Source organism: Falco rusticolus, chromosome 14 (assembly GCF_015220075.1).
Source record: "Falco rusticolus isolate bFalRus1 chromosome 14, bFalRus1.pri, whole genome shotgun sequence".
Taxonomy (NCBI): domain Eukaryota; kingdom Metazoa; phylum Chordata; class Aves; order Falconiformes; family Falconidae; genus Falco; species Falco rusticolus.
The window spans coordinates 1,816,194-1,830,859 of record NC_051200.1 but is presented as its reverse complement, the minus strand read 5'-3'; the positions used below and the strand labels follow the sequence as shown (position 1 = coordinate 1,830,859).

General features: G+C 65.8%; 1 protein-coding gene across 6 annotated transcripts; it reads left to right on the top strand.

The window, feature by feature from the left end:
* Positions 1-2,958: 2,958 nt before the first annotated feature.
* KLF8 (Kruppel like factor 8) lies at positions 2,959-9,922 on the top strand. Of its 6 annotated transcripts, XM_037408177.1 has the most exons (6): positions 5,655-5,862; positions 6,308-6,860; positions 7,489-7,615; positions 7,724-7,857; positions 8,685-8,736; positions 8,894-9,001. In XM_037408177.1, the coding sequence occupies exons 1-5, from the start codon at positions 5,806-5,808 to the stop codon at positions 8,726-8,728; spliced, it is 915 nt and encodes a 304-aa protein (XP_037264074.1). In that variant the 5' UTR covers positions 5,655-5,805; the 3' UTR covers positions 8,729-8,736; positions 8,894-9,001. The 6 variants fall into 6 exon arrangements, with proteins under 6 accessions (XP_037264072.1, XP_037264071.1, XP_037264073.1 ...); XM_037408175.1 differs by lacking the exons at positions 5,655-5,862; positions 8,685-8,736 and adding an exon at positions 2,959-3,007 and having other exon boundaries at positions 6,308-6,854; positions 8,894-9,922; XM_037408174.1 differs by lacking the exons at positions 5,655-5,862; positions 8,685-8,736 and adding an exon at positions 2,959-3,007 and having other exon boundaries at positions 8,894-9,922.
* Positions 9,923-14,666: the final 4,744 nt, after the last annotated feature.

The window sequence follows — 14,666 nt, the reverse complement described above, 5'->3', positions numbered from 1 at the left end:
GGGCGTTCCTATCCAAGGGCTCTACTCCATTGTGTGATCATCCTCATGATTTTGAAATTATTAGTAAAAATATGTGTATCGGAGCTTGCCATGGCACAACTTGAACTGTCACTGTTTGCTCTGTCACCATCCATCTCCGGCGCTTCCCTGTCCCCGCGGCAAGTGCTTGGGGGCAGCAGCCGAGCTACCCAGCTCCCTCTGCCTCTCCCTGTGCCTGCTGGATGCTCCAGCATCTCCACGCGCATTTCCCTCGTACTAGGGAGCCCCAGACGACACAAGGTCCTGCTGTGGTCTCCAAAAAGCTGGAGAGCGCGGAACGGTCCCCTCTTCTATAACCATGGGGACTTCCCAGCGCCCATCACAACCCTCTGAGTCCGACAGTTCAATATTCCACCTCAGCATCCACCTTTCCGTGCATTGCTCCTGAAGGCTGAGTCGGTGTTTGCGGTTGCTCAAGTGTTTGGTGCATCGAGGACAAAGTGGCCTGGGGTCGGCTGGGCTGGGAGGGGCCGAGACCCCCACGAGGGACATGGTTGATCGAGCAAGCAGCGGGCGCTGGCGCTGTGCCGGAGGGGCTCCGCTCCTGGGGGTACACCATCCCCCTGCCCGGTGACGACGGTTTGCACAAACGGCTCGGTGTGCTCGGTGCTGGCGGGCAGGTGCCGTGTGTGTGGTCAAGGGGCTGGCAGTTAACGGTGGCGGCGGAGGCGCGGCGCTGCGCTGGTCTTGTTCAACACATTTTTATTTGCCTCGGGGTGGTGGGCCAGCAGCCGCATGCCCCCGTTTTGGGGGTCCTTGCATTTATACACACACACACACCCCCTGCTCCAAGGGTGGGCAAGGACAGCGCGTGCCACTTGTGTCATCGGGCAGCTGTTCCGCTCCGGAGATGTCAGGGTGCTGGTGGCCCTTGGCACCGGCCGCGTGTCCATCATCCATCGTCACGTCCGTGATCTATCGCCCGTTCGGGCTCGTTCTGCTGCTCCCCCTCAGCCAGCCCCCTGCCCTGCTGCGGGTGGGCTGCGTCCCTCAGCCCCAGCCCCATGGCTGGACCCACCACCCTCGGGGCTTTACCGGGCGGTGGGTGGGAGCACGGGTGGGCCCTTCCCAGGGGGGCTGCCCCCCCCTTTCCCCCCCCAGCCCCCTCGCCCCAGCAGGGCCCTTCCTGGGGGTCTGTCCCCCCTTTCCCACTCCTCTGCCCCAGCAGGGCTGAGCGCTTTTGCTCTTCTCGAGGCAAATAAATGACTTTTTGGCTCCGCCACCCTCCGTGGGTACAGCACAACCCCAAGTTCTTTTGCTGCTTTCGGGGGGCGGAGGGGGCTGCGGGGGGAGGGGTAGCTCGGGGAGTCCATGGGGAATCCTCAGCCCTTCTCCCCTCCAGCACCAGCCTACGGACAGAGCGGTGGCACCGGTGCTGTGGGACCCCCCGGCACTGGTGCTCAGAGTCCCACCCCCCCCAGCTCCCCCAGCCCTGTGTTTTGGGGTTTCGGGGGGGGGGGGGAGCGGAAGTGACCCCTTTTTCCTCCCCCTTTTTTGGGGTGGTGACTCAGCATGTTGGGGCTTGCAGCGTGTCCTTCAGCCTGGGGATGTCGGGGTAGGGGTCCCTCTGGGCTCCATACCCAAAAAGCTCTTTCAGTCCCCAAAAGTGTCACAGCTCTGGGGTACGGCCAAGGGGGGGCCCATGGAGGCGAGGGGGAGTCCTCAGCTCAGCCAGGTGCCCCCCTCCCGTCTTTCCTGGGGGGGAGAATTGCAGGATGTCACCAGGGGTCCCTGCCCTTGCCCCCCCGGGTGACACAGGGCAGCTTCTCCCCAGGCCGGGTCCCCGCTGGGGTGGCCCTGTCCAGCCCCTTGAGTCACACTGACACGAGTGGGGAGCGGTGGCTGCCCCCAGCGTGTCCTACAGGGGGGCTGCGACCGCTGCCCCCTGCGCGGGTGGGCGGGTTGACTGGGGGGATCACAGCAGGGCAGGGGTGGGACCCACGGGGCACCCCTAGGCTGGGATCCCTGGGCATGGAGGAGGGGGTGGCCCAGTTGAGGGTCTGGGGGCTCTGGTGTGACCTCTTGCAGGCTGGGGGGGGGGGGGGGAGCAGCCCCCATGGGAGGTCTGGCCCTGCCACGTGTTCCCACGGGAGTGACACCCACCCCCCCCCCCGAAATCCCCACCTGGCAGCTGGGGCTGGGGGCTCCCCAAGACACCCAAGAAGGAGCCAGGGCTGGGGAACCCCCAGACCCCCCTCACGCCTGCCATCCCCCTGGGCCCCTCGGAGAGACGCTACCGGGGTCCTGACTCCCCCGGGACCCAGCCTGCCCCCCAAGCCAGCCCGGTGCCCCCCTAGCTGGGGTGGGGGGCTCCAGGCAGCCCAGACGTTTTGAGGAGAGGGGGGGGGAGCTGTATGTGGGTGTCAGGGCTGTGTGGGCATGACTGCAGGCAGGGTGGCAGGCAGCCCCGCCCCTTCCCCCCCCCGTGGGAATCTCCCCCTGGGGCACCCATGGGTGCTCAGCCCCGGGTCTGGGGGTGCTCCATGCCCCTGTGGGGGGGTGCGGGGTGCAGGGGGATGCTCCTGCGTGGGGGCGGATGCACGGCCCCAGCTGGGGAGGGTGTCTCTGCCCCTCCCAACCATCGCTGACATGAGTTGGCCAGGCCTCAGCCCCTCCAGCAACGTGCCGCCCCCGCCCCGATTTGAGGGGGTGGGGGTGTGTCAGGTGGGGGAGCCCCCCTCCCCAAAGCCTGTATCTGTTTCCATGGCAACGGCGGATGCGCGGGGAGCCGCCCATTGGCTGCTGGTGATGTCACCGCAGGGCGGGGCACCCCTTAATTATTTAATTTTTTTTGGGGTGGGGGGTGGGGTGGGGTAGGTGTGCCCCCACCCAAAACTGGGTGGGGGAGGGGAGCTCCGCCCAGCGCGGCCCCGCCCCTCCCCGCCCGTGGGGCCCCACCCGCCCCACCCGGCACCGCCCCGGGGCAGCGGCGTCGGCGGCGGGGATGCACTCGGAGGCGCGGGGGAACGTGAGTGTCGGGCCCGGCCGGGGGGAACCGGGCTGGGGAGCGCGGCCGGTGCCACCCCCGGGGCTTCTTAAAGGGGCAGCGCCCGCGGGTGGCAGCGGACCTGCGGGGGGGGCATTTGGGTACAGCGGGGCCTGGCGGGGGGTTGGGGGGGGGGGAAGGGAAGGGCGGGGGGGGGGGGCGGGAACCGCCCCTCCCGCCCTTCCCCCCCCCCCCCCCGCCGGGCTCCGCGTGGCCCCCCCACACCGTGGCCGCTTCCGGGGAGGGCGCCCCCGCGCGCTTCGGAGGTCACGGCGGGGGGGGTGGGGGGGGTGTGTGTGCGACCGAGGGGCGACGTCGCGGCGCGCCCCGCCCCGCCCTTCCCTCCCTCCCCCCCCTCCCACGCCCTTTGCTCTTAAAGGGCCAGCGCCTCCTCGTTCGGGCGGCCCCCCCTGCCCTGCCCTGCTCGCGTGGGGCTGAGGGCAGCGGTGGGGCCGGCAGGGCCCCCCCGCGCTGGGGGGTGGGGGCCCCGGAGCAGATGGCGTTGGCGGGACTCGGTGCCCTTCCCTCCCCCCGCTGCCCGCCCCTGCCTGCGCCGCTGCCCGCGCTATAAAAAGACGGTTTCGAGGTGACCCGGCCGTGTCCCCGCTGCCCCAGCGCCGCCCGCACCGGGGTGCAGCTGCCGCCCCCTGCCTGCACCCAGGACCCTGCCTGTACTCTGCCTGCCCCCAGGCCCCCTGCCTGCCCCCTGCCCACCCCCAGGCCGGGCAGGCGGGAGCAGAGCCGTTCGCATGTTGCCCCCTGCTCTGCCCCAGTGGGTGTGTATGGGGCATGTGGGGTGTGTACGGGGGGGCGGGACGCGTGTATGGGGACGCACACACGGCCTTGGCTTTGGGGATCCACCCCGCACCCCCAAACTGTGGGGTGTGGGGGTGCTCCTCGAGGACCCCCCCGGGCTGCCCCATGCCCCTGGGGGACCGTGCCAGGGGGCAGGGCTATATATGATATATATATTTTCTTGGGGGGGTGTCCCCAAAAATCCATTCACCCGGAGGCCCCCCCAGCCGTGGGAAGTGGGGCGGAGCCGCCCCCCGGGGGACGCCCCGCTGGGTCCCTGCCCCCCCTGCCCCCCCCAGCATCCCGGGCGGCTGCCAGAGGGTGGAGCGGGGAGGAAATTCCTCGGGGGGGTGTGACGGCGACGGGGTGTGCCCCCCCACGCCCACGGGTGGGGGACACGGACTGGGGTGGGGGTGGGTGGGCACAGGGACCAGGCAGGGAGGGACGGAAGGCATTTTCTCCCCCTTCCCCCCCCCCCCCCCTTCAAAGGTCATCCCATAGTTTGGGGTTGCCCCACATCCCTCAGGTACTTGATGGCAAAAAAGGGGGGGTGTCGCTATTTATTCCCGGGGGGGTGCACAGCAGCTCCCCGACGTGGGGCTTTGCAGGGGCCGCATGGGGTGTGTGTTCCCTGCCCCCCACCCCCCCGCCTGGGTGGGTTTCGGGTGTGCTGGGGCCGAGAATGGGGGAGTTCAGCTCACTGATGAAATCCTGGGTTGGGCGAGGGGTCCCGGGGGGGGACAGCAAGGCCCCCTGCCCACCTGGCTGCCATATCCCTCACTCCCCAGCCCCGTGGAGCTTTGGGGTGCAAGCCCCCCTGCCCCCCCAAATGGGCTGGGGAGGGTTCCTGGGGAGGCAGGTGGCCCCTTTGTGCCCCGCACCCCAAAAGGGCCTGGTTGTGGGGACCCCCCCGGGCGTGAGGAGGTGGGGTGGGTCTGGGGGGCCTCCAGGGGGTGTGCTGGGGTTGGGGTCCCCTGGCGGGGGCAGTTGCATGGCTGGCTGGGGGGGTACCTGGATGTGGGTGTGTTTGGGGGGGTGTGTGTTTTGGGGATCCTGTTGCTGTGTGAGTGGGTTTGTTGAGGGGTGCCTCTGGGTGAGAGTGGGCGTGTTTGGGGGTGTCTCTGCTTGGGGGGGGTGTTTTGGGGGGTCCTGGTGATGCCTGAGTGTGTGTGTGTGAGTTTGGAGGTCTCTGGCTTGTGGGGGGATATTGTGGGGGGGGTCTTGGTCGGCAGTGGGGGTTGGTGGGGGGCTGGCTAAGTGTGTATGGGGGGCTCCCCAGCTGGATACGTGTGTACCGGGTGAGTGTCTGTGGCTTGGGGGGGTCCCTGGCGGTGGCTGGGCGTGTCGGGGGGTCCCTGGTGTGGGGCTGTGTTGGTTTTGGGGAGGGGTCACTGGCCGGGTTTTTGCGCCCCCCCCCCCCCCCCCCATTTGCGCGTGTGCCTCCGCACGGGTGTGCCGCGCGGGTGTGTGCGCTGGGTGTGCCCCGGGGCGGGGCCGGCCGTGTGCCCGTGCGCGTGTCCGTGGGGCGCGTGGGCCCGTCTCGGGGGAAGGGCAGCGGGCACAGGCAGGTACGTGCCGGGGGTCCCGGGGGGGGGGGGGGGAGGGGCGAGGGGTGCCCGCGCTGGGGGGATGCCGTGCTGCTGGGGGGAGGGGGGGGGGTCCCCCGCGCGGCGCCTGCCTGCTGCTTGCCCCACGCGTGCCCGCGTCCCGGGGGTCCCCGGCGAGGGGCTGTGTGGGGGTCCCTGTTGCGGGGGGCAGTTCCGCGCGTGTTGGGGTACCGCGTGTGCGCAGCGCTCCGGGGAAGGGGGGGGGGGGGGGGGGGGGTGTCGCGGGTGGGGCTCTGCCCCGGTGCCTCCCGCGAGGGCCGGGCCCCTTTAAGGAGCTCCACCCCGGGACGAGCCAGGGTGGAGCCCGGGGCCGTTCACACCTCTCGCTCGGCCCGGCCCGGCCCGGCGCGGCGCGGCCGGCGGAGCGCGGCGGGGAGCATGATCCTGCCCGCGGAGGGGATGAGCGCGCCGCACCCGCGGAGGAGCCCCCCGTGGGTGAGTGACCCGTCGCCTCTTCCCACCCCCCCTCCTCACCGCGGGTTACGCGCAGCGCTGCCCCGGCCCCTTTAAGGCGCGGGGGAGGGGAGCGTGGCGGGGCCCGCCGCCGCCCCGCGGGGACCCCGCCTTCCGCGCCCCGCCCACCCCCGCCGCGCCCCGCCCACCCCGCCCCGCCCGCGGGGAAGCGGAGGGCGGGGCCGGGCGGCGGCACAAAGGCGCGCGGGGGGCGGGCGCTGCCCTTCCCGCCTTCGGCCGCCTCCCGCCTGAGGGGCCGGGGGCTGGAGGGACCGGGGCAGCCGCCCGCCCCTGGCCGCCTGCCGCGGCCCCCCCGGTCAGCAGCCGTGCCCCGGGCGCCCGCTGGCCAGGGGAGGGCCGGGCAGGCCCCTCCGCCGCCCCGTGCCTCAGTTTCCTCGTCTCCTCACGGGCCGCGGGTCTCTCACAGGGCCAAGGGAAGGCGACGCCCGCCATGAGCTCGTCAGCGCTGCTGGCTGAGGGCCCCCTCGACCCGCCGGTGCTGCTGGCAGACATCAAGACGGAGCCCCCCGAGGAGCTGCTGGCCAGCGACTGTGGCCAGCCCCAAGCCGAGCCCGTCGATCTTTCCCTCAACAAGTCCAAGGCGACGGCGGCCTCGGCCCCCCCGCCGCCGCCCCCCGTGGCCGTGCAGTCCTCCCCGTTGCTGGTGGCTCCCCCCCTCCCCGCTCCCGCCACCGTCTCCATCTCGCCCTCCGGCCTCAGCTCCACCTCGGCCATCCCGGCTGTCCTCTCACCCGGCTCCATCCTGGCCTCCACGCAGGGCAGCGGTGGGCAGCAGATCCTCCACGTCATCCACACCATCCCCTCCGTCAACCTGCCCAGCAAGATGGGCAACCTCCAGACCATCCCCGTGGTGGTTCAGTCCCTCCCCGTCGTCTACACTACCATGCCCACCGATGGTGTCACTGCCATTACTGTGCCCCTCATCGGGGGGGACGGGAAGAATGCTGGATCTGGTAAGGGTGCGTGGAGGGAGGAACCCTGATGTTTTGGGGGTGGTTTTCCCACCTCATGGAGCGGCACCCCTGAAGGGGACTTGATTTCTCCACCCTGGGGTGTCCCCCCACCCACCGGCTGCCTCCCCACATATGCCACATTCATCAAAGCACTTCCCCCCCCCGGGCCTTCAGCCCCCAGCCTGTGCCCCCCAGAGGACATGGGGAGGGCAGGGAACGCTCTGGGCATGGTGCTGCCTGCCTGCCACCCAACCCGCTGCTGGCAGCCTGCCTGCCCTTCCCACGGGCTGCCAGCGGCTCTGATTTCAGTTCAGCTGCCCCTCCCGGGCCCCTCCAGCCCCTTCCCCAGGACGTTCCCAGCTTCCTACCCTACCCGGGGTGGGGGTCCTGGACCTCCCCTCGTCCAGGCAGGAGCAGGCAACTGAAAGGGCTGCCCCCGATGCCTGTGCCCCAGGACGGGGGGCTTTTCATCTCCCTAACCTGATCTTACTGGGTTTTTGGGGGGCGACAGAATTTGGGGTGCTGCAAGACCCGGGGAGGGTTGCCCTTCTGGTGCAGGGGTGAGGTTTTTTTGAGGGTGTGTGTCTGTTCTCTGCTCACAAGCCTCACCTTCTTCCTCCTTGTTTCTCAATAGCTTTTCTTTCCCGCCCTCCACCAGTGAAAATTGACCCGGGCTCCATGTACCCCATGGACATGAACAGCGACAGTGAGGACAGCGCCTCTGAGAGTGGCCCAGCACCTTTCCAGGACCTCCAGAGAGAGTAAGTCTCCCTGTATGTCCCCCAGCCTTGGCCACCTGTGTCCCCAGGTGCCCCGTGGTGTCCATGGGTGTGGGGACCGTGCCCTCCATCCCTTGCTTCTCCTGGCAGGCCGGCGGCACGGGGGCAGCGAGCTGATTCCCCCGACCTCAAGAAACGGCGTATCCACCAGTGCGACTTCGAGGGCTGCAATAAGGTCTACACCAAAAGCTCCCACCTCAAAGCTCACCGGCGGATACACACGGGTAGGGGCCAGTGCCGTGCGCCCCCCTGCCTGGGAGGGTCAGGATCAGTGCCCCCAGCTCCTGCTGGGCTGGAGGCACGCAGGGATGGGTCTGGAGGGGTGATGGTAGTCTGTCCATGGGCTTGGGGTTGATAATAGTGTGTCCCTGGGCTCGGGGTGGCCCTTTGGGGGTGCCAGCACCCTGTGTCAGGGCTGGGGGCACTTCAGGGGCTCGGGCAGGCTTTATGGGGGTGCTGGCACCCTCTGCCTGAAACTAGGGACTCCCTTTGGGGGCTCAGAGTACTGGCACCCTGTGTCAGGGCTTAGGGGTGCTCTTAGAGGATGCTGGCACCCTATGCCAGGGTTCGGGGTGACCCCCTTAGGGGCCTTTGGGGGCACTTGGGCTCTGTGCTGGTACCCAAGGCCATGCCCTTAGGACCCTCCTGCCCCCCAGCCTCATTATGGGACACTCCCTCGGGTGGCTCTCCCCCTCCTCAGCGCCCCCTCAGTGCCCTGCGGTCCCTCTGCTTGGGAGGAGGGCTCCTGGTGGCCCCATCGTGCGCCTGGGACCCCAGGCTCCGCCGTGGGGTGCCACCGCGGCAGGCCCCGGGGAGGACAGTGGGGTGCTGCCACTACACTCACACCCTGCCCGTGGCAGGGTGTCACAGGGGGTGGGCACCCCTCTGCCACCCATGCATGGGGGTGCTGTAATGAACCTCGCGGGGTGCCCCTTGCTGTCCCGCGAGGGGTGACCTGGCGATGCTGCAGGTGGGGGGTGTGTGCACACCCCGATATACCATCTCGGGTCTGGCTGGTGACGCGGGCGCGGCGCTGTGTTATGCCTTACAGCAACGCTCGTGCACCCGGTGGCGCCAACGGACCGCGCTGGGTGAGCGCCGAGGTGGGTGCGGGCAAGTGCAGGGATGCTGAGGGGGTTGCTTGGCCGTGGCGACCCCGCTGTCACCAAAAAACTGCCTTTTTTTTTCCCTCCCCCTGCCCTGTAAGGCATGTGGCAGTAATTTTTGCAGAGCTGACCCCTCTCTGCTCCCCCTGCGCAGGCGAGAAGCCCTACAAATGCACCTGGGAAGGCTGCACCTGGAAGTTCGCCCGCTCCGACGAGCTGACCCGGCACTTCCGCAAGCACACGGGCATCAAGCCCTTCCGCTGCTCGGACTGCGACCGCAGCTTCTCCCGCTCTGACCACCTGGCCCTTCACCGCCGGCGGCACGTCATGATGTGAAGGGGCTGACGTCCCTGTGGCGCCTGGCTGGGATGGGAAGGACAGCGGTGGAAAATGGGGGGGCAGCATCCCCCTCCACTTCTCAGTGTGCGGTGAAGGGACTGTGGGAGCAGAGAAGCTGAGCTCCGCCTGATGGCAAGTGAACTGTGGCTGCTCCAGGAGCCTCACCGGCACAAGATGTAAAAAGATAGTTTCTGGACTTCTCTCTTGCTCCCATTTCTTCCTTTTCCTGGGCTTTTCCTCCCCACTCGATGTCCAGAGGCTCCTTCTCCATTCCTCACCCAGGATTCACCCAGTAGCTGCCTCCAGACCTGCGTGTTGGCCTCTTCAGCCTCTTGCCTATCTCCACTTCGTGTGATCACTGTCCCTGGCTCCCCTCCCAGCCCTCGTGGCAAAATCCAGGAGCCATGGCAAGGACAGAGGCTGGGGGGGGGGGCTCTGCCATTGCTCCCGTGCAATAGCTGTCGGGCTGTCCTCTCCAGAAAGCCACTGCCTCTCCATCTCCAGCCACTGCGTGTCCCTGTCGCAGCAGGAGAAGGGACCCTGGCACATCACCTCTCTGCATCACTGGGCAAGTGCTGGGCTTTGCAGGAGGGCCAGGAGGAAAAGAAAGAGCAAGAAAGAGCAGAAAAAAACCCAGCAGCAACCCACAAACAAGATGACCACCATCAAAAAAAAAAAAAAAAAAAAAAAGGGAAACTTTGCGGAACGTGGAACTGTGATTTTATGAAGTTTAAAGAGGGGGTAGGATGGGGTGGGGAGGGCTGGGGCTGCCAGCTCTCGGGTTTTTTGAAGACTATGGGACAGTGGAACCATTTCTAAGTTAAAAAGGCAGACTGTGGCCACATGCTTTTCTTTTTAATTGTAATTATTATTTTGGTGGGGTGCCCCCCACCCAGCCAAAGCCCCCTCCCCATTGCTGTGGGGGCATCCCCACTCTCCTGGGAGGGTGGCAGGATTTGGGCTTGGAGCCTTATGGGTGTTGGGTAATGGGAGGGCTGTGACACTGACAGCACCACCACCCCCCAACCAGTACCTGTGGGTGGAGGGGAGCTTCCCTTTGGCTTGGGGGATGCTGGGCTGCTTGGAGACGGGCAGACTGGTGCGGGGAGGGCCTGGTGTGGGGGTGAGGGGCAGAGATCTGTGGCCCTTGAAAATTACTCTGGCAGATGCTTGGGAAGTTGCTTTTCCTCTCTGCTTTCCATCTGCTGGCCAAGGTGTTCCATGGGACAGAGCTTGTCCCTGGTCCTGCGGTGGCCCCTGGCCCTCCTGGGTCTGGGCACAGCTGGAGGGAGAGTCCAGCTGGTGGCCAGGCACACTGGTGTCCCTGCTCAATATCTTTATCAGTGATCTGGGTGAGGGGACTGAGGGCCCCCTGCACGTGGTGCCACCTGGCTGGGGGGCAGGGGCTACAGGGGGGCTGGGCTGAGGGGCGATGGCCGAGGCCGGTGGTGTGAGGCTCAGCACCGCTCTGTGCCTGGGCGGACACCAGCCCCAGGCAGCTGGGGGCAGGGGGCTGGGAACTGCCCGGCGGGAAAGGGCCTGGGGGGGCGGCTGGATGTGACCCGCAGGGTGCCCAGGTGGCCAAGGCCAACAGCACCCTGGCTGGTAGCCGAAACAGCGTGGCCAGCAGGAGCAGGGCAGTGACCGTCCCTCGGCGCTGGTGCGGCCGCCCCTCGAGCCCTGGGCTCAGGTTTGGGCCCCACAGGGCAGGGGGGGCACTGGGGGGCTGGAGCACAAGTCCTGTGGGGAGCGGCTGGGGGAGCTGGGGGGGTTCAGCCTAGAGAAAAGGAGGCTCAGGGGGGACCTTCTCGCTCCCTACAGCTGCCTGACAGGGGCGTGTAGCAAGGTGGGGGTCGGTCTCTTCTCCCGAGGAACAAGCTATAGGACAAGAGCAAATGGCCTCAAGTTGCAGCAGGGCAGGTTTCCGTTGGATATTGGGAAAAATGTCTTCACCGACAGGGCTGCCCAGCACCGCGACAGGCTGCCCAGGGAAGTGGCGGTCACCATCCCTGGGGGTGTTTAAAGAACGCATAGACGTGGTGCTTGGGGACAAGGGTTAGTGGTGGGCTTGGCAGTGCTGGGTAACGGCTGGGCTTGATGATCTCAAAGGTCTTTTCCTACCAAAGTGATTCCGTGATTTTTGCAAGATCTGTGTGTGTCCCCCCGTTCTGCCGCACATCCCCTCTCCAAAGCCGTGCTCGCCAGCTAATGCGGCTTCTCCCAGGGCTGTGCCCCCATGTCCTTCCTTCCCCCAGCATGGCCCTGGTCCTCCCGGGAAGCAATGGTGAGAACCCCCACGGGGAGAGGCTGTGATACCCCCTGGGCCTTGGGGGCTGCGCTGTGCCTCCGAGGCTCTGGGGTCAGCACTGCTGGCAGCCCCGTGGGACCCCCGTGGCTGGGGACTCCATCCTGCCCCTCTCCTGTTTTCCAAGCCCCAGGGCAGGGGTGTGTGTGCATTTCTCTTTTCTGTTTTGTTGTTAAGAAAAAAACCCACCCAACCAACAACCCAACATACAATTTTAAACTCTGGAGCTGTGATATTTATACAAAACTTTGACGGTTTTTCTACACAGGAATAATATTGAAAGTAGATGCGTTTCCTCCGTGTGTGTCTTGCTTTGCCACAGTGGTGGGGCAGGGAGAGGGGCTGGGGCCAGGGCAAAGCGTGGACAGTGGGAGCGCTCCTGCCTCTGCTGGGTCAGGAGGAGGGGGGCTGAGCTGGCCAAAGCAGCGTTTTTATCATTTGATTATCTCCCTTTTCCCAGGAACTGAAGAATTTTCAGAGTCACGGAAAAATGTGGCATTTCCTTTTAAACATCTCCAGCAAAATGCGCACCAGCACCTCGGCCTGCCTTTGGCTTCAGCAGCAACCTGTGTGATGGGGGCCTCCCCTTGAGTCACGTCCCTCATCCACCACTGCGGCACCCCCTGTCCGCTCCCCGAACCCCCGAGGTGGAGAAGGGGGATGCAAACCCCTCTGGGGTGGCAGTGAAGAGGGCTGGCAGTCCCCCACCGCACCCTGGGCAGGGAGAGGTGCTAAACCCCCCTGATGTTCCCCCCTCCTGCTGTGATCCGCTGGCTCAGCATCTTGTTTAAAAGGACTTTTTGAAAGGCAGAAATTACTTTTAAAGCAAAAATGACTTTTAAAGCAGCTTGGCTGAATATCCCCTACATTCCTGGGTGCAGGCAGTGGTTTTCCAGGGAGACACGTTGCTCCAGAGCTGCTGCGGAAGTGCTGGGACAGACGTGCTGCTCCATGTGCCGTCGGATGGTGACACGAAGAGGCGTTTTTCTTGGCTGAGAAAAAGCCCAAGGCCACGGTGGGGCACGAGGCTTGGACCTTTGCGAGTCAAACCCTGAGCTCCTTGTGGCCAGCCTGGAGGTGGCCCTGGGAGGTGGCCGCAGGCTGGGCGAGGGGCGATGGGGGATGCAGGTGTCACGGCATGGGCTGTGCCGAGGCGGTTTCCCCAGGGAAAGCACCTCCATGTGCATGGAAGCTCTCCGTCAGGAGCTGGCCTGGAAGCCCTCGGCTTCAGATCCGCAGCTTCCTGCATGGCGAGATCTGTGGCTGCCAGGGAGACAGGCCCCCTGAAGCCATCCGCGCGTGTTTTCTCTCCCAGCTTAACCACAGAAAGAGGAGAAGACGCTGTGACCCTGTGCAGGGGGCTGGGGCCGCACCCAGGGGAGTGCTGAGGACTGGAGGCAGGGAGAACTCGCTGCATCAATGACTGAGACATCTCCGGCTGCAACTGAGCGGCACGTGGCAGCCGTGTGTCCCCATGTCACCCCTCCCAGCTGCTGACCGTGGCTTTGTCTTGCCCTCAGAGAGGAGAACTCTGTCAGCTGCTCTTCTCAGGTGCCAGTGCTGGCTGAGCTCATGCCAGTGGGGACACTGTTTTGGGGCAAAGTGCCTTTTCTCCTGTTTTTCCCCTGTCTGGCCCCATTCCCACCTGTTTTTCCGATGCTGGGGGCCCCGTGGGGTGATGGATGCTCACTGGGGGAGGAGGAGGCTAATGAAGGGGGCCCAGACCTGCTACACCTCCATGCAAATGTGCTCTGGGTTTTGGCATGTCCCCGTGCAGAGGAGGTGCTGCTGCCGAGCCCTGGCAGCTGTGTTTACCCTGGTGAAGGGGGGAGACAGGGGGTGTCTCTGCAGGCAGTGACCTTCACCCCAAATCATGCAGAACTGCTTCCTGCAGCCCACCATGGCCTGGGGACACCCTGCGATATCTGGGGCGATGCTTTCGGACCCAGACAAGCCAGCCCTGGGCTCACACCGCCGCTGAGTGAGCCACCCTCGGTCAGGCTGCCCGTCCTGCTTTGCTGCCGCGTGGCAGCCCCAGCGTGGCTGTGAGGGAGGCACACGCTCCAGCCCCCGAGCAAACAGCCCTCCTGCCCAGCCCCCCTCACCTCGCTGCCATGGAGGGAAGAGCTTGGGAAGCGCTTGGAGCAGCACCCCCATCATGGGACCCCCATGCTCTGTCCAGCTCCGATCTCACCCCCTTGTTTTTTCCCCTGCCTCGGGGGAGCTCAGCATCCCACAGCCCCTTCACAGGGCACGGCCGTATGGATGGTCAGCATAGGCTGGGGTGGGCAGTGGGAAGGTGGGATGAAGCCCTCAGGTCTTGGGAAGAGGCAAAGAGTCACATGTGTGTGGGTCACACAGGGTCCTGTGTCACACACATGTAGCAAAGGGACACCTCTCCAGCATAGGCATCACCCTGTGGGTGAAGAAGATACTGAGGTCCTGGCAGAAAGGCATCAGGGCAAGGGTTGATGCCACCATCTCATGAGGTCCAGGCTCTGCCTTCTCCTAGCTTGCTCTCCTGTGTAAAACCCTGAGGGCACTAATCAATTGGCCTTAATTGCTCTAATCAGCCCCGCCTAAGACCTCCACCCCACACCCGTGGGCCCAGCAGACCCTTCAAGCTCAGCCTGGGGGCTCCAGCTTCTCCCTTAGCTGTGCTGCAGCTGCCTCAGCCCTACTACAGCCCTGGACCTTGCTGGCTTTCCAGCTTGGCCTTGGCCTTGACTCATCCCTGTGGGTCTGGGCCTGCTGGCCAGGTTGTCACTCCCATGGCAGCTGCTGGTCCTCACTATGCCCCACACACTGGGATGTGCATCCGTGACCTCCACGGTGGGACTGCAGGCAGCAGTGGGCAAAGCTTCCTGACCCTCAAGCCACTCAGGACCTGTTTTGGAGACAGCGGAGCTGAACCTTGACCCTGTGACACCCCCAGGTGGCTTTCCCGCATGACTGTGAGCCTCTAACACCTTCCTGATGGCCAAACGCCACAAAGAAGTCTCTAGCCTCTGCTCAGGCCAAAATTAAGGTGAACCCCGGAAAAGTCAGTGGCACCCCCCTCCTTGGGGCAAGTGGTCCCTGAGCTTCAGCAAAGCCCCTCAGCGCTGGAGTTGCCAGATGCTGTGGCATGAAGGTGGCCTCCAGCACCATGTTCTCCAGGTGGATTCTCCAGTGGCTGGGTGGGGTTGTGTTTGTAGCTTGGCTTTTCACTCCGTGGGTGTTGGGGGGTTTCCCTGCGCGCAGGTGGTGTTCCTGGCACAGGCAGCGACAGCTCAAATGGGGT